Source organism: Pristiophorus japonicus, chromosome 6, assembly GCF_044704955.1.
Source record: "Pristiophorus japonicus isolate sPriJap1 chromosome 6, sPriJap1.hap1, whole genome shotgun sequence".
Classification (NCBI taxonomy): Eukaryota; Metazoa; Chordata; class Chondrichthyes; family Pristiophoridae; genus Pristiophorus; species Pristiophorus japonicus.
The window spans coordinates 235,028,360-235,052,117 of record NC_091982.1 but is presented as its reverse complement, the minus strand read 5'-3'; the positions used below and the strand labels follow the sequence as shown (position 1 = coordinate 235,052,117).

Genomic DNA, 23,758 nt, shown 5'->3' with positions numbered 1-23,758 from the left:
GAATGGCTTAGAATTATACAGCGCCCTTCATGACCACTGGATGTCTCAAAGCACCCCACAGCCAATGAAGTACTTTTTGAAATGATGTCACTGTTGTAATGCACTATGTTGCAACAGCACTAGCTGAATGGCGGAACAAGCTCAAGGGACTGAATGGCCTACTCCTGTTGCTCTGTTCCTATTGCAACAGTGACTACATTTCAAAAGTACTTTATTGGCTGTAACTCGTCTTGGGACGTCCTGAGGTGGTGAAAGGCGCCATACAAATGCAAGGTTTTTTTTCCCAATCCTCTGGGCTTCCAGTTGTTTGAGCTACAGCTTTGGCAACTGGAATCAGTTGATCAAGCTTTTAAGTTTGCGTTGGAATTTTGCATTTGTGACCACTTAAGCTGCACCGACGCCAAATCTTGGGCACTCATTTGTGTGCACCCGTGTTTGCGGAGCGTGGTGTACTTCCGTGAAACCTTTTAACCTGATTAACCAAGTGAAATTCTTTTGAGTTAATGACTGACTGTCTTCCCAAGTGATTATTTGCAGCAGGCAGCAATCAGTGTTGGTCCACGCTAAAATATTTTAACTGTCCCTGGTGACCGTGGGAGTGTGACTGGTCTAATAGATCAGCAGTTACAATCCAGTGCCAACATGTGCACTCTGTACTGCACTCCCATATTGTGTACCAGGAACAGCAAGTCCATTTTTTATTATTATTTTGCCAGGTAAGTCATGTCAACTGTGGTCCGATGACCGTTGACCCCTGGCCATGTTGTCTTGTTGCTGCAGAATTTGTCCTAGACAATTGCCTTCCTTTCCTGCAGTGTTTACCTTCAAAAACATCTTTTCCATCATTGCCCCTCACGAAGCCCTCAACCCCTCCATCTTCTCGAGCTACTGCCTTATCTCCAACCTCTCTTTCCTATCTATGGTCCTCAAGCATGTAAATACCACCCAACTCTTACCCTCCCAATCAATCCTTGTTCAATTCCTATCGCTCCATTTTAACATAAGAAATAGGAACAGGAGTAGGCCATCCGGCCCCTCGAGCCTGCTCCGCCATTTAATACGATCATGGTTGATGCGATCGTAGACTCAGGTACACTTCCCTGACCGCTCCCCATAACACCTTAATCCCTTATCAGTTAAGAAACTGTCTATCTCTGTCTTAAATTTATTCAATGTCCCAGCTTCCACAGCTCTCTAAGGCAGCGAATTCCACAGATTTACAACCCTCTGAGAAGAAATTTCTCCTCATCTCAGTTTTAAATGGGCGGCCCCTTATTCTAAGATCATGCCCCCTAATTCTAGTCTCCCCCATCAGTGAAACATCCTCTCTGCATCCACCTTGTCAAGCCCCCTCATAATCTTATACGTTTCGATAAGCTCACCTCTCATTCTTCTGAATTCCAATGAGTAGAGGCCCAACCTACTCAACCTTTCCTCATAAGTCAACCCCCTCATCTCCAGAATCAACCTAGTGAACCTTCTCTGAACTGCCTCCAAAGCAAGTATATCCTTTCGTAAATATGGAAACCAAAACTGGACGAAGTATCCCAGGTGTGGCCTCACCAACACCCTGTATAACTGTAGCAAGACTTCCCTGCTTTTATACTCCATCCCCTTTTACCTCTTTTTCTCTCTCGTGCTCCCTTTTCAATACCTATTTTAAAAGGCAGCGACTGCTGACAACAAAGTTGAAGTAACGGCGCATGCGCAGTTTGTGGCTTTTTTTTGGTTGTTCGTGTTTGAGTACAATAAAAACAATTCTGGGGAAAGGTAGCACCGAAGGGGTAAAAATTTTTTCCGACAGTATAAAAAAAAAAATTGGTTTGGGTTTCAATCCGTAAACGTCTTTCACCTCTTGCTAGAGATTTAGTGCCTCATAAACAGTGAAAGATTACATTAACAAAAACAGATTATCTGGTGATTATCACATTGCTGTGTGTGGGAGCTTGCTGTGCCTTTCCATGTGGTTGGCTGCCGCGTTTCCCACATTACAGCAGTGGCCTACACTCCGCAAGTACTTCATTGGCTGTGAGACATCCGGTGGTTGCGAAAGACGCTATATAAATGCAAGTCTTTCTTTTTTTTCCTGCCCACCGCATTGCAACAGACAATCCTGGTCAAAGACATCAGTGACATCCCTTATTACTGCGGCCATTGTGCGTTATCTTTCCTTGTTCTCGTTGACTTGCAACAACAGCAACTTTCATTTATATAGCGCCTTTAGCGTACTAAAACGTCCTGAGCATTATCAGAGATAATTTGACACTGAGCCACTTAAAGGAGATATTAGGATAAGTGATCGAAAGCTTGGTCAAAGAGGTAGGTTTTAAGGCACGTCTTACAGGAGGATAGAGAGGTAGAGAGCTGAAGAGATTAATGGAGGGAATTCTTGTGCTTGGGGCCGGGATAGTTGAAGGCGCGGCCGGCAAAGATGAAGTGAAGGAAACAGGGGATGTACAAGAGGCTAGAATTGGAGGACGGCAGAGTTCTTGGAGGGTTGTGAGGCTGGAGGAGGTTACAGAGCTAGAGATAGGTGAGGCTATGGAGAGAGTTCAATACAAGGATGAAAATTTTAAATTTGTGGCGTTGCAGGACCAGCAGCCAATGTAGGTCAGCGAGCACAGGTGTGCTAACAACATAAGGACATAAGAAATGGGAGCAGGAGTTGGCCATATGGCCTCTTGAGCCAGCTCCGCCATTCAATAAGATCATGGCTGATCTGATCTTGGCCTCATGCCACTTTCTTGCCTGTTCCCCATAACCGTTGACTCCCCGTAGTTCAAAAATCTGTCTATCTCCCCATTAGATATATTCAATGATCCAGCCTCCACAGCTCTCTGTGGTAGATAATTCCAAAGATTCACAACCCTCAGAGAAGAAATTCATAAGAACATGAGAAATAGAGGCAGGAGTAGGCCATATGGCCCCTCGAGCCTGCTCCGCCATTCAATAAGATCATGGCTGATCTGATCATGGACTCAGCTCCACTTCCCTGCCCGCTCCCCATAACCCCTTATCCCCTTATCGTTTAAGAAACTGTCTCTTTCTGTCTTAAATTTATTCAGTGTCCCAGCTTCCACAGCTCTCTGAGGCAGTGAATTCCACAGATTTACAACCCTGAGAGAAGAAATTTCTCCTCATCTCTGTTTTAAATGGGCGGCTCCTTATTCTAAGATCATGCCCTCTAGTTCTAGTCTCCCCCATCAGTGGAAACATCCTCTCTGCATCCACCTTGTCAAGCCCCCTCATAATCTTATACATTTCGATAAGATCACCTCTCATTCTTCTGAATTCCAATGAGTAGAGACGCAACCTACTCAACCTTTCCTCATAAGTCAACCCCCTCATCTCCGGAATCAACCTAGTGAACCTTCTCTGAACTGCCTCCAAAGCAAGTATATCCTTCCTTAAATATGGAGACCAAAACTGCAAGCAGTATTCCAGGTGTGGCCTCACCAATACCTTATATAGCTGCAGCAAGACATCCGTGCTTTTATGCTCTTTCTGCTTTGCAATAAAGGCCAAGATACCATTGGCCTTCCTGATCACATGCTGCACCTGCATACTATCCTTTTGTGTTTCATGCACAATAGCCCACATGTCCCGCTGTACTGCAGCACTTTGCAATCTTTCTCCATTTAAATAATAACTTGCACTTTGATTTTTTTCTGCCAAAGTGTACGACCTCACACTTTCCAACATTATACTCCATCTGCCAAATTCTTGCCCACTCACTTAGCCTGTCTTTGTCCTCTTGCAGATTTTTTGTGTCCTCCTCACACATTGCTTTTCCTCCCATCTTTGTATCGTCAGCAAACTTGGCTGCATTACACTCAGTCCCTTCTTCCAAGTCGTTAACATGGATTGTAATAGTTGGGGTCCCAGCACTGCTCATATCCGTCTTAAATGGGAGACCCTTTATTCTGAAACTATGCCCCCTAGTTCGAGATTCCCCCACGAGGGGAAATATCTTCTTAACATCTACCCTGTCCAGCCCCCTCAGAAGGCGATATGTTTCAATCAGATCACCTTTCATTCTTCTAAACTCCAATGAGTACAGGCCCAACCTGCTCAACCTTTCCTCATAAGACAACCCTTTCATCTCAGGAATCAACCTCGTGAACCTTCTCTGAACTGCCTCCAATGCAAGTATATCCCTCCTTAAATGAGACCAAAACTCATTACTCTAGGTGTGGTCTCACCAATACAGTTGTAGCAGGACTTTTCTGCTTTTATACTCTATACCCCTTTCAATAAAGGCCAACATTCCATTGGCCTTCCTAATTACATGCTGTACGTGCATGCTAACTTTTTGTGTTTCATGTACAAGGACACCCAGATCACTCTGTACCGCAGCATTCTGCAGTCTCTCTCCATTTACATAATCTGCTTTTTTATTCTTCCTACCAAATTGGATAACCTCATATTTTCCCACATTATACTCCATCTGCCAAATTTTTGCCCACACACTTAACCTATCTATATCCCTTTTCAGACTCTGTGTCCTCCTCACAACTTGCTTTCCCACCCCACTAGTTACAGTTTGCCAACCTGAAAATGACCCATTTATCCCAACTCTCTGTTTTCTGTTAGTTAGCCAATCCTCTTCCATGCTAATATATTACCCCCAACCCCATGAGCTCTTATCTTCTGCAATCCAAGTATACTACATCTACTGGTTCCCTTTGAACCACCCTGCTCATTACATCCTCAAAGAACTCTAATAAATTTGTCAAACATTTCCCTTTAATAAAACCATGTTGACTCTGCTTGATTGTATTCTGATTTTTTTAAACGTCCTGCTACTACTCCCTTAATAATGGATTCCAGCATTTTCCCAACCACAGATGCTTACTCATTGACCTATAGTTCCTGCTTTCTGTCTCCCTCCTTTCTTAAATAGGGGAGTTACTTTTGCGGTTTTCCAATCTGCTGGGACCTTTCCAGAATCTAGGGAATTTTGGCAGATTACAACCAATGCAGCCACTTCTTTTAAGACCTTAGGATGCAGGCCATCAGGTCCAGGGGATTGTCAATTATTAAAGATGAAATAGCAGCGCATTTGGAAAGCAGTGACGGGATCGGTCCAAGTCAGCATGGATTTATGAAAGGGAAATTATGCTTGACAAATCTTCTAGAACTTTTTGAGGATGTAACTAGTAGAGTAGACAAGGGAGAACCAGTGAGGGATGTGGTGTATTTGGACTTTCAAAAGGCTTTTGACAAGGTCCCACACAAGAGATTAGTGTGCAACATTAAAGCACATGGTATTGGGGTAATGTATTGACGTGGATAGAGAACTGGTTGGCAGACAGGAAGCAGAGGGTCAGAATAAACGGGACCTTTTCAGAATGGCAGGCATTGACCAGTGGTGTGCCGCAGGGTTCAGTGCATCAGTACAATATACATCAATGATTTTGATGAAGGAATTGAGTGTAATATCTCCAAGTTTGCAGATGACACTAAACTGGGTGGCAGTGTGAGCTGTGGGGAGGATGCTAAGAGGCTGCTGGGTGACTTGGACAGGTTAGGTGAGTGGGCAAATGCATGGCAGATGCAGTATAATGTGGATAAATGTGAGGTTATCCACTTTGGTGGCAAAAACAGGAGGACAGAATATTATCTGAATGGTGACAGATTAGGAAAAGAGGAGGTGTAACGAGTCCTGAGTGTCATGGTACATCAGTCTTTGAAGTTTGGCATGCAGGTACAGCAGGCGGTGAAGAAGGCAAATGGCATGTTGGCCTTCATAGCTAGAGGATTTGAGTATAGGAGTAGGAAAGTCTTACTGCAGTTGTACAGAGCCTTGGTGAGGTCACACCTGGAATATTGTGTTCAGTTTTGGTCTCCTAATCTGAGGAAGGACGTTCTTGCTATTGAAGGAGTACAGTGAAGGTTTACCAGATTGATTCCCGGGATGGCAGGACTGACCTATGAAGAGAGACTGGATCCAACTGGGCTTGTATCCACTGGAGTTTAGAAGAATGAAAGGGGATCTCATAGAAAGATATAAAATTCTGACGGGATTGGACAGGTTAGAGGCAGGAAGAATGTTCCCATTACTGGGGAGTTCTAGAACCAAGGGTCACAGTCTAAGAATAAGAGGTAAGCCATTTAGGACCGAGATGAGGAGAAACTTCTTCACTCAGAGAGTGGTTAACCTGTGGAATTCTCTACCGCAGAAAGTTGTTGAGGCCAGTTCATTAGATATATTCAAAAGGGAGTTCGATATGGTCCTTACGGCCAAAGGGATCAAGGTGTATGGAGAGAAAGCAGGAAAGCGGTACTGAGGTTGAATGATCAGCCATGATCATATTGAATGGTGGTGCAGGCTCGAAGGGCTGAATTGCCTGCTCCTGTACCTAATTTCTATGTTTCTAGTGCCATTAGTTTGCCCAGTACTTTTTCTCTAGTGATGGTGATTGTTGTAATTTCCACCCTCCCTTTTGCCCCTTGATTATCTATTATTGGGATGTTTTTAGTGTCTGCTACCGTGAAGACTGATACAAAATATTTGTTCAAAGTCTCTGCCATTTCCTTGTTTCCCATTATTAATTCCCCAGTCTCATCCTCTAAGGGACCAACCTTTACTTGAACTACTCTTTTCCTTTTTATATACTTGTAGAAGTTCTTGCTGTCTGTTTTTATATTTCTTGCTAGTTTACTCGCAAATGAATTTTCTCCCTCTTTATTTTTAGTTGTTCTTTGCTAGTCTCTAAAGATTTCCCAATCCTCTGGCCTACCACTAATCTTCACAACATTGTATGCCTTTTCTTTCAATTTGATAGCATCCTTAACTTCCTTGGTTAGCCATGGATGGTTCATCCTTCTCGTAGAGTCTTTCTTACTGGAATATATCTTTGTTGAGAGTTATGAAATATCTCAAATGTCTGTCACTGCTTATCTACCGTCTTACCCTTTAATCTATTTTCCCAGTCCACTTTAGCCAATTCTGTCTTCATACCTTTGTAATCGCCTTTATTTAAGTTTAAGACACTAGTTTCAGACCCAAGTTTTTCACTCTCAGAATTATCATGTTATGTTCACTATGCCCTAGAAGATCCTTTACTATGGGATAATTAATTAATCCTGTCTCGTTGCACACTATCAGATCTAAAATAGCCTGTTCCCTGTTTGGTTACACAACGTATTCTAAGAAACTTATGTCTCAAATAAAGCAATGTGACTGAGAACTGTAGACTTGAGTAAGTGTGACCTTAGTCTCTCTATTCTAACTCTAGAGTGCTGGTACAGCGTGGAAGGCCTGCTTATATGCAGTGCTCCCAAGAGATGCTGGGATCCCTTGGGACTCCAACAGATGCGGCCTCTGGTGGAGGTAGAATGCTGGTTACAAGGTGTTGCATACATAACAGAAACTGTCCTAAATACATTCTATGAACGCATCCTCAAAGCTACCTTGGCCAGTTTGATTTGTCCAATCTATATGAAGATTAAAATTGCCCATGATTATTGTAGTATCTTTCTTACAAGCCCCCATTATTTCTTGATTTATACTCTGTCCTACAGTGTGGCTACTGTTAGGGGGCCGATAAACTACTCCCACCAGTGACTTCTTACCCTTATTATTTCTTACCTCCACCCAAACTGATTCTACATCTTCCAAGCCAAGATCATTTCTCACTACTGTACTGATCTCATCCTTTATTAACAGAGCTACCCCACCTCCTTTTCTTTTCTGTCCATCCTTCCAAAATGTCAAATACCCTTGAATATTTAGTTCCCTGCCTTGGTCACTTTGTAACCATGCATCTGTAATGGCTATCAGGTCATGCCTATTTATTTCATCTATCTTGTTACAAATGCTGCGTGCATTCAGATAAAGAACCTTTAATTTTGTCTTTTTATCACTTTTCCCTACTCTAACCCTATTTGCTGGTGCACTCTTAGGTTTATACGTTGTGTCCCTTCCTGTCACACTCTGGTTATTATTACCCCTATCGCTACCCTACACTATTGCCTTGTCCTTTCTCTTTAACATTCTAAATTTCCCCTCACCTGAATTTCTCGCCACCCCCCCCATCCTGCACTATTTAGTTTGAAGCCTTATCTACAGCCCTAATTATTCATTTCGGCAGAACACTGGTTCCCTACCCGGTTTAAGTGAAGCCCGTCCCAACGGAACAGCTCCCTCTTACCCCAGTACTGTGCCAGTGCCCCATGAATTGAAACCCATTTCTCCCTCACCAGTCTTTGAGCCACACATTTAACTCTCTGATCTTATTGACACTATGCCAATTTGCTCATGGCTCGGGTAGTAATCCAGAGATTATTACCTTTGTGGTTCTGCTTTTTAATTTAGCCCCTAGCTGCTCATACTCCCTCAGCAGAACCTCTTTCTTTGTTCTACCTATGTCATTGGTACCCACGTGTACCACGGCAACTGGATCTTCCCCTTTCCACTGCAAGTTCCTCCCCAGCCCTGAGGAGATATCCTTAACCCTGGCACCGGGTAGGCAACACAGCCTTCGGGGCTCACACACTTGGCTGCAGAGAAAAGTATCTATCCCCTAACTATACTGTCCCCTACCACTACTGTATTCCTTTTTACGCCCCCAACTTGAATGGCCCCCTGTACCACGGTGCTGTGGTCAGTTAGCTCATCCTGATGAGTGAAGAGCCTAACTAAGGGAGCAGCTAGTTCTATGTGAGTCGCGCATAAGGCGGGGGGTGGGGGGAAAGAGTATTGGAAAATTCTGAATCCACTTCTGAAGTGTGGTGGTTTACCATTCCTGCTGGAAAAGGCTGTGATGCCACCTGCCATTTGTAGACATCCCTCCCGGTTTGATGGGTTTCCCAAGCTTGGCGCTGTGGCTAATGCCCACGCTGCAGCAGCTTTGCACAGTTGTGCGTTGCCACGCAGGCAATGCCAAGACACACCGACTGGGTCGTGTCACAACATTTACCGTTATCGGCTGCTGTCACTTCATTTTAGGCTCCTGACTCATCCTGAAGGTGCCAACCTTCCGACTCCCAAATGTGTCCCATGCATTACCCATGACTCACAGCAAGGCAACTGCATGTGTGTTTTTTTTACTAATGCAGGCCCACTTATCTCAGTTACATCACCTCACTCGCACATTTAATTGAGCAGAATGGGTGATGGATTTGAGACGGCCTAATGTTCCCCGGGGCCTAAAGTGTCCCCCTGAACGCCGGCAATTTTGATAACACCGGCTACTTTCGGCACTTTTGAGTCCTCATCCCGCATTAAAGTTTAATTAGGAACGAGAGTAGGCCGTTTCTGGTTAGAAGGTTTCGAATTGTAGTAAGGGTAGTTGTAAATTCTCTCTCCTCTTGAGGGTCAAAGGTGAATGAGATTGTTGGCTGCAGCCAGTCTTGTCCAGTGCCTTTATTTATAGTGTGTACTAATTAATGGTTCATGTAGATTATTACCATGAGCTGCCAGCAAAGTGCTTGTTAAATGAGATTATGTTGCCAGGTTGAAGGATGTGTTTATGTATGTTCTAGCAGACACTTTTTTGTGCAGAAGCTGTCCTGGTCAGCCCGTGTCTCAGTGGGTAGCACCCTCGCCCCTGAGTCAGAAGGCTGTGGCTTCCAAGTCCCACTCCAGGGACTTGAGCACTCTAGGCTGACACTCCCAGTGCAGTGCTGAGAGAGTGCTGCATTGTCGGAGGTGCCGTCTTTCGGGAGAGACATCAAACTAAGCCCCCGTCTGCCATCTCAAATGGACGTAAAGATCCCACGGCACTATTTTGAAGAGCAGGGGAGTTATCCCCAGTGTCCTGGCTAATATTTATTCCTCAATTACCATCACTAAAAAAAGATTATCTGGTCATTATCACATTGCTGTTTGTGGGAGCTTGCTGTGCGCAAATTGGCTGTCGCGTTTCCCACATTACAACAGCGACTACACTCCAAAAGTACTTCATTGGCTGTAAAGCGCACTGAGACGTCCAGTGGTCGCGAAAGGCGCTATATAAATGCAGGTCAAACTTTCTTTTTTCTTAAAAATTCTGTGTGGGACTCTGTGGTGGCGGGCTGCACCGTGTGTTGCGTCGCCACAGTTAGCGTGTGTGTGTGTGTGTGTGTGTTGCTGAGTGTTGAAGCTGAGCCACGCGGTCTCCGTACTCGACCCGTGGCCTGTGATGTGTTGGCTGGAGTGGCGCTCTGGGCAAGGCTGGGATTGGTCTCCTCAGGGCAGAGTAGATTAAAGGAAGGTTCAGTAGAAATGCTCAAAATCAAGGGTTTTGATCAAGTAAATAAGGAGAACCTGTTTCCATTGGCAGGAGGGTCGGTAACCAGAGGACACAGATTTACGATCATTGGCAAAAGAGCCAGGGGTAATGAGTATTGTTCCCCTCATGTATTTTTGGGTATGCGGCCCCTTTAGAACATAAGAAATAGAAGAAGGGGTAGGCCATACGGCCCCTCAAGCTTGCTCTGCCATTTAATATTGTTATGTCCTTGGATGCTCGGATAATGACTCCACGAGGCAATGTGTTGTACTTGAACTGTAGTGACCTCAGTCCTTTATTGATAACTCGAGAGTGAGGATCACACCTGGTGGCCTTTCTTTTATACTGGGCCTGGCACACCTGTACAGGTAACCTACAAGTCTCTCACTGCTGTGCCCCCTGGTGGCATACCTTGTGATAGTACCAACAGTAACCATGTAGGATACATGACAAATACGATTGTGGATTCAGCTCCACTTCCCTGCCCGCTCCCCATAACCCCTTATCCCATTCATGTGCAAAACTTTTCATTAAAAATGCCAGTCCTGGGCTGTGCACCTTATAGGGAACTCATTGGAGTTCAGAAGAATGAGAGGTGATCTTATCGAAACGTATAAGATTATGAGGGAGCTTGGCAAGGTGGATGCAGAGAGGATGTTTCCACTGATGGGGGAGACTAGAACTAGAGGGCACGATCTTAGAATAAGGGGCCGCCCATTTAAAACAGAGATGAGGAGAAATTTCTTCTCTGAGGGTTGTAAATCTGTGAAATTCGATGCCTCAGAGAGCTCTGGAAGCTGAGACATTGAATAAATTTAAGACAGAAATAGACAGTTTCTTAAATGATAAAGGGTTATGGGGAGTGGGCGGGGAATTGGAGCTGAGTCCATGATCGGATCAGCCATGATCTTATTGAATGGAGGAGCAGGCTCGAGAGGCCGTATGGCCTACTCCTGTTCCTATTTCTTATGTTCTTATGTTGTTGAGAGAATTTTTTTCACACGCCATGTTATGCTGGTCTGGAGTGCACTGCCTGAAAGTGTGGTGGAAGCAGATTCAATAGTAGCTTTCAAAACGGAATTGGATATATATGTGAAAAGAAAATAGTTCCAGGGCTGCGGGGAGAGAGCAGGTGGGGTGGGACTAAACGGACAACTCTTTCTAAGAGCCTGCACTGGCACGCACTTTGCAGCAGATGCCAACCATTTCTCCTTCCTTAACTGTGTGTGCCATGGCCAGTTGTCCTGCCCTCCACTGTGTCCCAGGCTGTGATCAGCCAACTCCCAAAGACCGAGGCATCAAACTTGCAACTTCCCTAGTCTGTGTCATCATCATGGGCAGTCCCTTGGAATCAAGGAAGACTTGCTTCCACTCTTAAAATGAGTCCTTAGATGGCTGAACAGTCCAATACCACAGTCCCTGTCACAGGTGGGACAGATAATCGTTGAAGGAACTGGTTTGCCGCACACACTTTCCGCTGCCTGCGCTTGGTTTCTGCATGCTCTCGGCGATGAGAGGTCTGTGTAGCTCGATGCTAGTTGATCCACCAGGGGAGTTTGTCCTGCCTGTGGTTATAGTTGGTCAGAGTGTGGGTGGGGGCAGGGGTGCGAGGGCTACACTGTCACTTGCAGCAGGGTGAGCCGATGAAAAGCCCTGTTGTACATGTGATCAATGTTCCCACTAATCTGTTCTTTGTTCTGCATGGCCTGGCTCTCTCAGTGCGCGGTCCCTTTCAGTTTCTGCGCACGCCCGGCATGATATTTACAGTGTAAACGCCAGTGAGCGAACTGTGCGGCGTCTTTGTGATTATTGCGCAGCATGCAACAAGATGGAAACATTGCACGTGGTCCCATGGCAATGTCCCTGGTGTGTAGTAGTTGATCCTTATAAGCCAGCATTGGGTGTAAGAATGCTGGGGATGATGGCCTGGTCAAGGATGCTAATGTTGGTGAGTCTGTCCTCCCAGGGGATTTGCAGGATCTTGCGGAGACATCGTTGGTGGTATTTCTCCAGCGACTTGAGGTGTCTACTATACATGGTCCATGTCTCTGAGCCATACAGGAGGGCGGGTATCACTACAGCCCTGTAGACCATGAGCTTGGTGGCAGTTTTGAGGGCCTGGTCTTCAAACACTCTTTTTATTTCCTCAGGCGGCCAAAGGCTGTTCTGGCGCACTGGAGGCGGTGTTGAATCTCGTCGTCAATGTCTGCGCTTGTTGATAAGAGGCTCCCGAGGTATGGAAAATGGTCCACGTTGTCCAGGGCCGCACTGACCACACTTGATTAGCTCTGCTGGGCAGGCCACAATGTCCGCATGCCAGACACAAGACTCCCAAAGCAGGCGCTCTACTCGGAACTCCTTGAGCCAAAGGTGGGCAGAGGAAACGTTACAAGGACACCCTCAAAGCCTCCCTGATAACGTGCAACATCCCCACCGACACCTGGGAGTCCCTGGTCAAAGACCGCCCTAAGTGGAGGAAGTGCATCCGGGAGGGCGCTGAGCATCTCGAGTCTCATCGCCGAGAGCATGCAGAAATCAAGCGCAGGCAAACCTGTCCCACCCTCCCTTTCCTCAACGACTACCTGTCCCACCTGTGACAGGGCCTGTGGCTTTCATATTGGACTGTTCAGCCACCTAAGGACTCATTTTAAGAGTGGAAGCAAGTCTTCCTTGATTCCGAGGGACTGCCTATGATGATGATGATGATGGGTGTAAGAAACCCCCGCCCAGAATTGCTGGTGTGTATGAGTAGATTCGGCCAGAAAATATGACAGCACACTTGAGGCGGAAGGAAGATAGCGCCCCTTAAGGTGATGCTCTGTTTCGTCTGACTTGTTTTAATTCTAATTTTGCTCCATTGCTGTCTCCTGGTTGGGGGTGCCACATGAAGAGCGCTGGTAGCCCTCCGTACTCCACTCAAGTGGCCATTCTTGCTGCATGAGGCTAGCTGGTGAATGTCATTGGGCTCTTCAACCATAGAGCTCGCCCAGTCCTGACCTGCACTGCCTCGATAGTTTGGATAGAAAGTTTCTATGTAGGAGCAATATGTATCTCGTGGTTCAAGCAATTTACCGAAAGGCTTTTCTTTTCAATATCCTCGGCTCAAGGTCAGAAACATAACGAGAACATAAGAATTAGGAGCACTATTAGGCCATTCGGCCCCTCGAGCCTGCTCCGCCATTCAATAAACTGATGGCTGATCTTCGGCCTCAACTCCACTTTCTTGCCTGATCCTCATATCCCTTGATTCCATCAGTGTCCAAATATCTATGTGGCCCACCCAAATGAGTTGGTCGAGTGTGGTCAGTGCTTCGATGCTGGGGATGTTGACCTGATTGAGAACACTGACGTTGGTGCAAATATCCTCCCAGGGGATTTGCAGGATCTTGCGGAGATGTCGCTGGTGGTATTTCTCCATCGATTTGCGATGTCTGCTGTACATGGTCCATGTCTCTGAGCCATACAGGAGGGCGGGTATCACTACAGCCCTGTAGACCATAAGCTGGGTGCCAGATTTGAGGGCCTGATCCTCGAACACTCTCTTCCTCAGGCAACTGAAGGCTGCGCTGGCGCACTGAAGGCGGTGTTGGACCTTGTCATCGATGTCTGCCTTTGCTGATAGTAGGCTCCCGAGGTATGGAAAATGGTCCGCGTTGTCCAAGGCCGCGCCATGGATTTCGATGACCGGGGGGCACTGCTGTGAGGCGGGGTCAGGTTAGTGGAGGACTTTGTACAGATGCTTTCGTATGCCTCGGTGAAGATGTTGATGATGCCTTGGAGTTCAGCCTCTGAATGTGCGCAGACGCAAGCACGTCCGCGTACTGTGGTTCGACGACAGAGGATGGGACGGCCTTTGATCTAGTCTGGAGGCGATGAAGGTTGAACAGGTTCCCACTGGTTCTATAGTTTACTTCCACTCCAGCGGGGAGCTTGTTGAGTGTGAGATGGAGCATTGCAGCGAGGAAGATCGGTAAGAGGGTTGGCACAATGTACCCAGTACTCCAGGTGTGGCCTCACCAAATCCCTGTACAATTGTAGGAAGAGTTCCTTACTCTTGTACGCCAACCCCTTTGCAATAAAGACCAACATGCCATTTGCCTTCCTAATTGCTTGCTGTACCAGAATGCTAACTCTCTGTGCTTCCTGTTCAAGGACACCCAAATCCCTCTGAACACCAACATTTAATCATCTCTCACCATTTGGGGAATGAAGACTTGGCTATGAATAATGTAAAATACAGGCGCCAACATATCTAGTTAGCACACGGGGAATGAGGGGGGCGGGGGGGGTGTCCCACTTTGCAGTTTGCCTTGCCAGATAGCGGTCGAAGGCGGTAAGCTTGGCTCAGCCGGGAGACGTGGCATCAAACCGGGAGCTTCTTGTTGCTGCATCGCTCATGTGTTTAGGTTAAAACATTGCCCCTGAAAGCTGCAGCTCGAGATATAAATACAAGATAGGGATTAGATGTTGGGCACAGCCCTGTGGCATGCGACTGTTTTTAGCATTCGGTGCAGCACATGATGGTTGAGAGTCTAATTCAGAGGGGTTTATTTTTGCACAAAAATAATTTGATCCAGTAAAACAAATTAATGAACGTCATCAAAATACCAGCAATACCTCTAGACTTGACTATTCCAACAAACTCCTGGCTGGCCTCCCACATTCTACCCTATGTAAACTGGAGGTGATCCAAAACCCGTGTCCTAACTCGTACCAAGTCCCGCTCACCTATCACCCTGTACTAGCTGATCTACATTGGCTCCCGGTTAAGCAATGCCTCGATTTTCAAAATTCTCATCCTTGTTTTCAGATCCCTCCATGGCCCGCCCCTCCCTATCTCTGTAATCTCCTCCAGCCCCACAACTCCCCAAGATGTCTGCGCTCCTCTAATTCTGCCCTCTTGAGCATCCCTGATTATAATCGCTCAACCATCAATGACCATGCCTTCTGTTGCCTAGGCCCTAAGCTCAGGAACTCGCTGCCTAAACCTCTCCGCCTCTCTACCTCACTTTCCTCCTTTAAAACACTCCTTAAAACCTACCTCTTTGACCAAGCTTTTGGTCACCTGCCCTAATTTCTCCTTATGTGGCTCGGTGTCAAATTTTTTGTCTCATAATGCTCCTGTGAAATGCCTTGTGACGTTTCACTATACATCAAGTTGTTGATGAAAGTACAAGATAAAGTAACTTTAATTTAGATGATCCAGTAACTTGATTTGATCCAGTAAAGGGCTTTGAGTTCAGAGGAGTAGACTGTATAGATTTGGCTCACTGTGTTATGCAATGCTTTTCTTGTGCTTTTACTTAAAGCTGCAGAGTCACCCTAAATGTCTTCAAATGACATGTGAAAGAAAGAAAGACTTGCATTTATATAGCGCCTTTCAGGACCACCGGATGTCCCAAAGCGCTTTATAATCAATGAAGTACTTTTTGAAGTGTAATCACTGTTGTAACCAATACACGTTCAGCAAGATCCCACAAACAGCAATAATGATAATGACCAGATAATCTGTTTTTGTTATGTTGATTGAGGGATCAATATCGGTCAGGACACCAGCGATAACTCCCCTGATCATCTTCGAAATAGCGCCGTGGGATCTTTTACATCCACCTGAGAGGGCAGACGGGGCCTCGGTTTAATGTCTCATCTGAAAGACAGCACCTCCGACAGTGCGGCACTCTCTCAGCACTGCACTGGAGTGTCAGCCTAGATTCTTGTGCTCAAGTCCCTGGAGTGGGACTTGAACCCACAACCTTCTGACGTGTGCAAACATTTTTAGAAGCATGTCAGAGGAACATACTTGGGAGAAAGTGAGTTGTATTCCTTGGAAAACTACGGAGTTTTTAATTTGGTTACTTATGTCGATTATGAATGGATTTTTATAACAACAACAACTTGGAGTTACAGGGTTTCAGCAGCAGATGAGCTGAGGCAGAGGCGGAGTCGGTGATGTTACGGAAATGGAAGTAGCTGATCTTGGTGGTGGCGCAGATACGTGGTCGGAAGCTCATCTCGGTCAAATAGGGCAGCAAGGTTGTGAATGGTCAGCTGTGGCTCTATGCGTAGCACACGCACCTGAATCAGAAGGTTGTGGGTTTAAATCCCATAAATCTAGGCTGACACTGCAGTGCTGCACTATCGGAGGTCTTTCGGATGAGACGTTAAACCGAGGCCCCGTCTGCTCTCTCAGGTGGACGTAAAAGATGGATGCAGTTATTTGTACTACCAAAATGGCCGCATTGACCTGTTTATTGATTGGTTCCCTTGGAGGATAAACCACACCCTGACGTTTCTCTGGAATGTGTAACTGGAACTGGCCAGCCTAAGTTCAGACTGATTTTGCAAAGTGTAATTCGATACATCCTGACTTCAGAAGCCGAAGAGGATAATCTCCACCAACCCAGCAAAAGCCTCCCAAGTTCCAGCAGAAGTCCCTTACCCCAGCGCCAGTGCATCCCTCTTCTCCACACACCACCCCCCCCCCCCCACCCCGTAGGGGGCAGAGTCCAGAGGATGCAGGCGCAGAAGGACAGAAAAAGGATAGTATAAATAGTCACCCTGGTAAAAGATCCCATGGCACTATTTCGAAGAAGAGCAGGTATGTTATCCGCAGTGTCCTGGCCAATATTTATCCCTCAATCAACATAACAAAAACAGAGATTATCTGCTCATTATCACATTGCTGTTTGTGGGAGCTTGCTGTGCACAAATTGGCTGCCATGTTTCCTACATTACAACAGTGACTACACTCCAAAAGTACTTCATTGCAAAAGTATTTTATTGGCTGTAAAGCGCTTTGAGACGTCCGCTGGTCTTGAAAGGCGCTATATAAATGCAAGTCTTTCGATTTTTCTTCATGGTCTGATTCAACCTCAGATAGTTGGTAGGGAGAGGGATGGAGTCAGTGGTGAGGGAACGGAGTATGTGGCCGGGACTGAAGATAGTGGCTTCGGACTTCCCAATATTTTGTTGGAGGAAATTTTTGCTCATCCAGAACTGGATGTCAGACAAGCAGCCTGACAATTTGGAGACCATAGAGGGGTCGAGAGAGGTGGTGGTGAGGCAGAGCTGGGTGTCGAAGGGACAAGTAAAATTGTTTCAGAAAATTACCATTTATTCCTTTTATGAAGGAAGTCCGTGGGGCTTCCGTATAGAAGCATGGGGAAGAACGTGTTCAAAATATGTCCTGTGGCAATCTGGGTCTGTCATTCTGCCACCAGGTTAAGGGAGCTGGACTCGAGCAGTGTAAACACACAAAGTCAGTTCACAAAATGCCTGGCTCGCGGAATCCAAGGCTAAAATGAGGTTCAGTATCAGAACGGTACTTCGGACTCATCCACAAATTTACTTTCTAAGACAGTGACAAGTACTTAATGTGTGTGGAATCTTGGCCTTTATTGCAAAGGGGGTGGAGTATAAAAGCAGGGAAGTCTTCCTACAGTTATATAGGATATTGGTGAGGCCACACCTGGAATACTGCGTGCAGTTTTGGTTTCCATATTTAAGAAAGGATATACTTGCTTTGGAGGCAAAATCAGAGAATGTTCACTCTAGGTTGATTTCGGGGATGAGGGGGTTGACTTATGAGAAAAGGTTGAGTAGGTTGGGCCTCTACTCATTGGAATTCAGAAGAATGAGAGATGATCTTATCAAAACGTCTAAGATTATGAGGGGGCTTGACAAGGTGGATGCAGTGAGGATGTTTCCACTGATGGGGGAGACTAGAACTAGGGGGCATAATCTTAGAATAAGAGGCCGCCCATTTAAAACTGAGATAAGGAGAAATTTCTTCTCGGAGGGTTGTAAATTTGTGGAATTCGCTACCTTGGAGAGCTGTGGAAGCTGGGACATTGAATAAATTTAAGACAGAAATAGACAGTTTCTTAAATGATAAGGGAATAAGGGGTTTTGGGGAGCGGGCGGGGAAGTGGAGCTGAGTCCATGATCGGATCAGTCATGATCGTATTAAATGATGGAGCAGGCTCGAGGGGCATATGGCCTACTCCTGCTCCTATTTCTTATGTGAGGACGTTTTACTATGTTAAAGGCGCTATATAAATTCAAGTTTTGTTGCAAACTTTGAGGTTTATTTTAGCCCTGCTGATATCTTCTCTTCCTTCCGTCCACTCTCCAATACCCGAGTGTGTTGACCCGAGGCCAATTTTAGTGCCCAACTCTTACTTCACCAGCTAAATCCAGCCAAATCCATGGGCTAAGGATCAAACTCGAGACTCTCCAAGCCTGTATGTCTCGATGCCACGCTACTGGGGTTGTTTACTGTGGCTGTGGTTAACACTCGCCTCCCGAATCAGAAGGTCATGGATTCAAAGTCCGATTCCAGAGACTAGATCCAGGCCAAGGCATTCAGTGCCAGTGCTGGGAGAGTGCTGCACTGTCGGAGGTGCCGTCTTTAGGATGAGACCTTAAACCGAGGCTCCGTCTGCCCACTCAGGCAGACGTGAAAGATCCCAGGGTACTATTTTGAAGAAGAGCAGGGGCAATCTCCCCCGATGAGCTGGCCAAGACTTATCCCTCAACAACACCACTAATAAACGGATAATCTGGTCACTAACGCATTGCTGTTGTGGGAGCTTGGTGCGGGCAAAATTGGCTGCCACGTTTCCTTCAGTACAACAGTGACTACACTTCAAAATTACTTAATTTGATGTCAAATGCTTTGCGGTGTACTGAGGTCATGAAAGGCGTTATTATAAGTTGTTTGTTTACTCTTTGAGCCCTGGTCTGGGTGGGTCGTTTCCTCTTGTTGTTCTGTTCTGTTCTCTAGAAATAAAGGGCGAAGTCGGCTGGATTTCATCACAAAGCAAAGCAAAGTTTTAGTTTTTCTCTCCCTATCTAATGCGGAGAGCAGGTAACAGTTGCTGAGCATCACTTTAATGCCCCATTCGAGTAATATTTATTAAAACTGGGGTGTTCTAATGTCATGGCATTACCAATAATTGTGATGACTTGTCACTTATTTTTATTTGTCCGTCTTTAGATTACACATGACATCATTGTGAAGCTTTACTTGACTGACTGTGCCAATTTATTTAAATTATGTTGCCATAATCATCATCATAGGCAGTCCCTCGGAATCGAGCGAGACTTGCTTGCACTCTTAAAAATGAGTCCTTAGATAGCTGAACAGTCCAATGCAAGAGTCGCAGTCTCTGTCACAGGTGGGACAGATAGTCGTTGAGGGGAAGGGTGGGTGGGACAGGTTTGCCGCACGCTCTTTCCGCTGCCCGCACTTGATTTCTGCATGCTCTCGCCAATGAGATTCGAGGTGCTCAGCGCCCTCCACTTAGGGCAGTCTTTGGCCAGGGACTCCCAGGTGTCGGTGAGGATTTCGCACTTTATCAGAACAGTGCAATTTATTTTCTCCCACATGTTTCTAGTGCTCACTAAGCCCACCATGCACTGTCCATAACCTGCCATTATTACCTATTGCACTCAAACACTTTTTTTCATTTTGCCTCTATCGTTGTCTACATTTGGAGCGGAGAGAGAGAGAGCCAGGGTGCCATCATTAAACGTTGTTTCTCTGTTCTTCCCCAGTACGCATCGACTGGATGTTTGCTGACCCTCCATCACACCGAGAAGCCGGACCACGAGGACGCGTGTGAGTACCGGCCCTACTCGTGCCCCTGCCCCGGCGCCTCGTGCAAGTGGCAGGGCTCGCTGGAGCAGGTGATGTCTCACCTGGTGCACGTCCACAAGAGTATCACCACCCTGCAGGGCGAGGACATCGTCTTCCTGGCCACGGACATCAACCTGCCCGGGGCGGTGGACTGGGTCATGATGCAGACCTGCTTTGGGCGCCACTTCATGCTGGTGCTGGAGAAGCAGGAGAAGTACGAGGGCCACCAACAGTTCTTCGCCATCGTGCTACTGATCGGCGCCCGCAAGCAGGCCGAGAGCTTCGCCTACCGGCTCGAGCTCAACGGCAACCGGCGCCGCCTGACGTGGGAGGCCACGCCACGCTCCATTCACGACGGCGTGGCCACGGCCATCATGAACAGCGACTGCCTGGTCTTCGACGCGGCCATCGCCCACCTCTTCGCCGACAACGGCAACCTGGGCATCAACGTGACCATATCGACTTGCTGTTCATGATATTTATGTGGTGGTGGTGGTCGTGTTTGGGGTTAGCAATGTTGTGATGACTTGTTGCTCATTTTTATTTGTCCGTCTTCTCTAGGTTAGACATGAGATCCGTGTGAAGCTTCACTGATTGACTGTGCCAATTTATTTAAATTATGTTGCCGTAATAGCTTTTTTAAAATAAATATATATTTCAGAACGCTGCAATTTTTAGATTGATTTTTCCCCCTACATGTTTCTAGTGCTCACTAAGCTCGTCAAGCACTGTCCATAACCTGCCTTTAACAACATCCATTGCACTCAAACACTTTTTTTTTTCATTTTGCCTCTTTTGTTGTCTACCTTCCTGTTGTGAACCTGTTGCTGGTAATGTCAGGAACATAGAAGCAGGAATAGGCCCCTCGAGCCTGCTGTGCCATTCAATAAGATCATGGCTGATCTGATCATGGACTCAATAAGATCTTGGCAGGTCTGTACCTCCACCCCATTTCCCCACCTCGGATCCATGTCCCTTGATACTCTTATCAAATATCAACAACAATTTGCATTTCTATTGGACCATTTAATGTAGAATTTGACACCTAGCTTCATAGAGATACAAAATCAGGTGAGCAAAAACTTAGTCAAAACAGTCGGTTTCAAGGAGCGACTTAAAGGAGGGCAGGAGAGGCGGTGCATTTTAGGGAGACAATTCCAGAGCTTGGGGTCTAGGCTGCTGAAGGCACGGCCGCCAATGGTGGAGCGAAGGAAAACTGGGATGGGCAAGAAGCCAAAATTTGAGGAGCGCCGATATCTCAGAGGGTTGTAGGGCAGGAGGAGGTTACAGAGATATGTTGGTGCGAGGCCATGGCAGGGGTATGAAAGCAAGGATGAGAATTTTAAAATCGATGGGTTGCCAGATCTATCAACCTCTGTCTTGAAAGCTCCAATTGTCCTAACCTCCACAGCCTTTTGGGGGTTTGCCATTCTTGGGGGTTTGTCAGTCTGGGGGCTTCTGCTTTCTATGGGTTTGGTTCTGTGGGCACCCTCTGGCACTGTGCCCAAACAGTTATTCAGGTTTGATGCTAGTTGGTGAGTGCTGGTAGATAATTTACCAGTGAAGCCAAGTCTGTGCAGAGGGTCACTTACAGATAGCAGTCAGGAATGTGAAGCCTGGCTGAGTTTAACCGTCCTTGGCCGAGAAGAGCTGAGACCAATTGTACAACCCCAATGCCCCACACTATCTGAGGCCAGCCATCTCAGCATAGACTGGGGTCTTGTATCACTCCGTTCCTCATTGGGACGTGTCTTATATAGTTACACGTATAACGATTCAGGTGGATGACCTTGTGTCAAAACTGGAAAAGGTTAGAGATGGAGCAGGTTTTAAGCGAGAACAGAGGCAGGGAAAGGGAGGGGCCCAAAGAACAAAAGTGAAGGTCTATGATAGGGTGGAAAGCAGGGAAGATTAAATGACAAAAGGGATGATGATATAAGGCGAAAGGAGGTGGTAACGGGACAAGTAAAGAAACAGAAGATGGGTCTAGAGGAGGTGTAAATCATAGAATCATATAATGGTTATAGCACAGTAGGAGGCCATTCGGCCCATCGAGCCCGTGCCGGCTCTTTGCAAGAGTATTTCAGCTAATCCCACTCCCCCGCCCTTTCCCCGTAGCCCTGCAATTATTTTTCCTTCAGGTACTTATCCAATTCCCTTTTTGAAAGCCTTGAATCTGCTTCCACCAGCCTCCTGGGGAGTGCATTCCGGATCCTATCCTCGCTACGTAAAAATGTTTTTCCTCCTGTCCGTTCTTCTGCCAATCACCTTAAATCTCTGTCCTCTGGTTCTCGACCCTTCCACCAATGGGAACAATTTCTCTCCATCTAATCTGTCAAGATCCCTCATGATTTTCAACACCTCTATCCAGTCTCCTCTCGACCTTCTCTGCTCCAAGGGGAACAACCCCAGTTACAGAGATGGGGAGAGGTGAGGCCAACAACTCCACCTTCTCCAGTTTATCCACGTCAAGTCCCTCATTCTCGTAAATCTCCTCTGCACCCTCTCTGAGGCCTTCACATCCTTCCTAAAGTGCGGTGCCCAGAATTAGACACAATACTCCAGTTGAGGCCGAACTATTCCAGTTAAGGCCGAACCAGTGTATTATAAAGGTTCATCATAACTTCCTTGCTTTTGTACTCTATGCCTCTATTTATGAAGTCCAATATCCCGTATGCTTTTTTAACCACTTTCTCAACCTGCCCTGCCACCTTCAACAATTTGTGTACATATATCCCCAGGTCTCCCTGTCCGTGCATCACCTATAGAATTATACTCTTTCGTTTATATTCCCTCTTAGTTTTTCCTACCAAAATGTATCACTTCACACTTTTCTGCGTTAAATTTCATCTGCTACATGTCCACACATTCCACCAGCCTGTCTATGTCTTGACGTCTGTCACTATCCTCCTCACTGTTCACTATACTTCCAAGTTTTGTGTCATCTTCAAATTTTGAAATTGTGCCCTGTACACCCAAGTCATTAATAGGGAATAAATGGGATTATCAGAATCGTCAGCAACAGCTGCCATCTGGAAAAAATGGTGGCAGAGGTTATGATCTGAATTTGTTGAACTCTTGTGTTCAGTCTGGAAGGCTGTAAAGTACGTGATCGAAAGATGAGCTGCTGTTCCTCGATCTTAAGTTGACCTTCAACGTTGAGATATTAGGACAGGTGATCAAAGAGTGAGGTTTTAAGGAGTGTCTCCAAGGAGATGGCAGTTTAGATAGTTTCGGGCCTAAAGCTGTAGGCACAGCCGCCAATGTGGAGGAGAAGATATTTGGTCAGAAGCTCTGCTCAAATATGCCACCAAGGTTGCGAACAGTCGGGTTCAGCCTTGGACAGTGGCCAGGAAGGGGGATGGAATCGGTGGCTAGGGGAATGGAGTTTGCAGTGTGGGTGCCGAAGGTAATGGCTTTGGTCTTCGTGATATTTAATAGAAAGAAGTTTTCTGTGCATCCAATACTGGATGTCGGATAAGCAACGTGACAAATTAGATGCACTGGAGTAGTTAACAAAGCTGGTGGTGAGGTGGAGCTTGATGTCGCCAGCGTACATGTGGAATCTGACCTGATTACGGATGATGTTGCCGAGGAGCACCATGTAGATGAGAAATCGGAGAGGGTCAAGGTCAGACCCTTGAAGTATTCTCGAAGTAGCAGTACAGGAGCGGGACGAGAAGCCATTGCCGTTACATGAATAATGGGAAGGGGAAATATTGAAATTGGAAAGGGTTGAGTGAACTGATGCCAGTGTGAACTAGAGAGAGGCAGAGAAGTAGAAGAGTCCCCAGAATGAACGGCAGGGCAATGTGCGAATGTTAACTGGGGAAAGACCATGTCAATGTGAGAACCATATAAATCATTTTAAGCCACTTTGTTGCTAAATCTCATTGCTAAT

The 23,758-nt window shown here is 46.3% G+C and overlaps 1 protein-coding gene across 1 annotated transcript in view; it reads left to right on the top strand.

Annotated features, from left to right (window-relative positions):
- The window catches only part of LOC139265406 (E3 ubiquitin-protein ligase siah2-like), a 39,600-nt gene extending 19,089 nt beyond the window's left edge, over positions 1-20,511 (top strand). Inside the window, exon 2 of the mRNA XM_070882403.1 lies at positions 19,776-20,511. Within this exon, the coding sequence (XP_070738504.1) occupies positions 19,776-20,333 (558 nt within the window). The 3' untranslated portion in view covers positions 20,334-20,511. The remainder of the gene's footprint in view (positions 1-19,775) is intronic.
- The last annotated feature ends 3,247 nt before the right edge of the window (positions 20,512-23,758 follow it).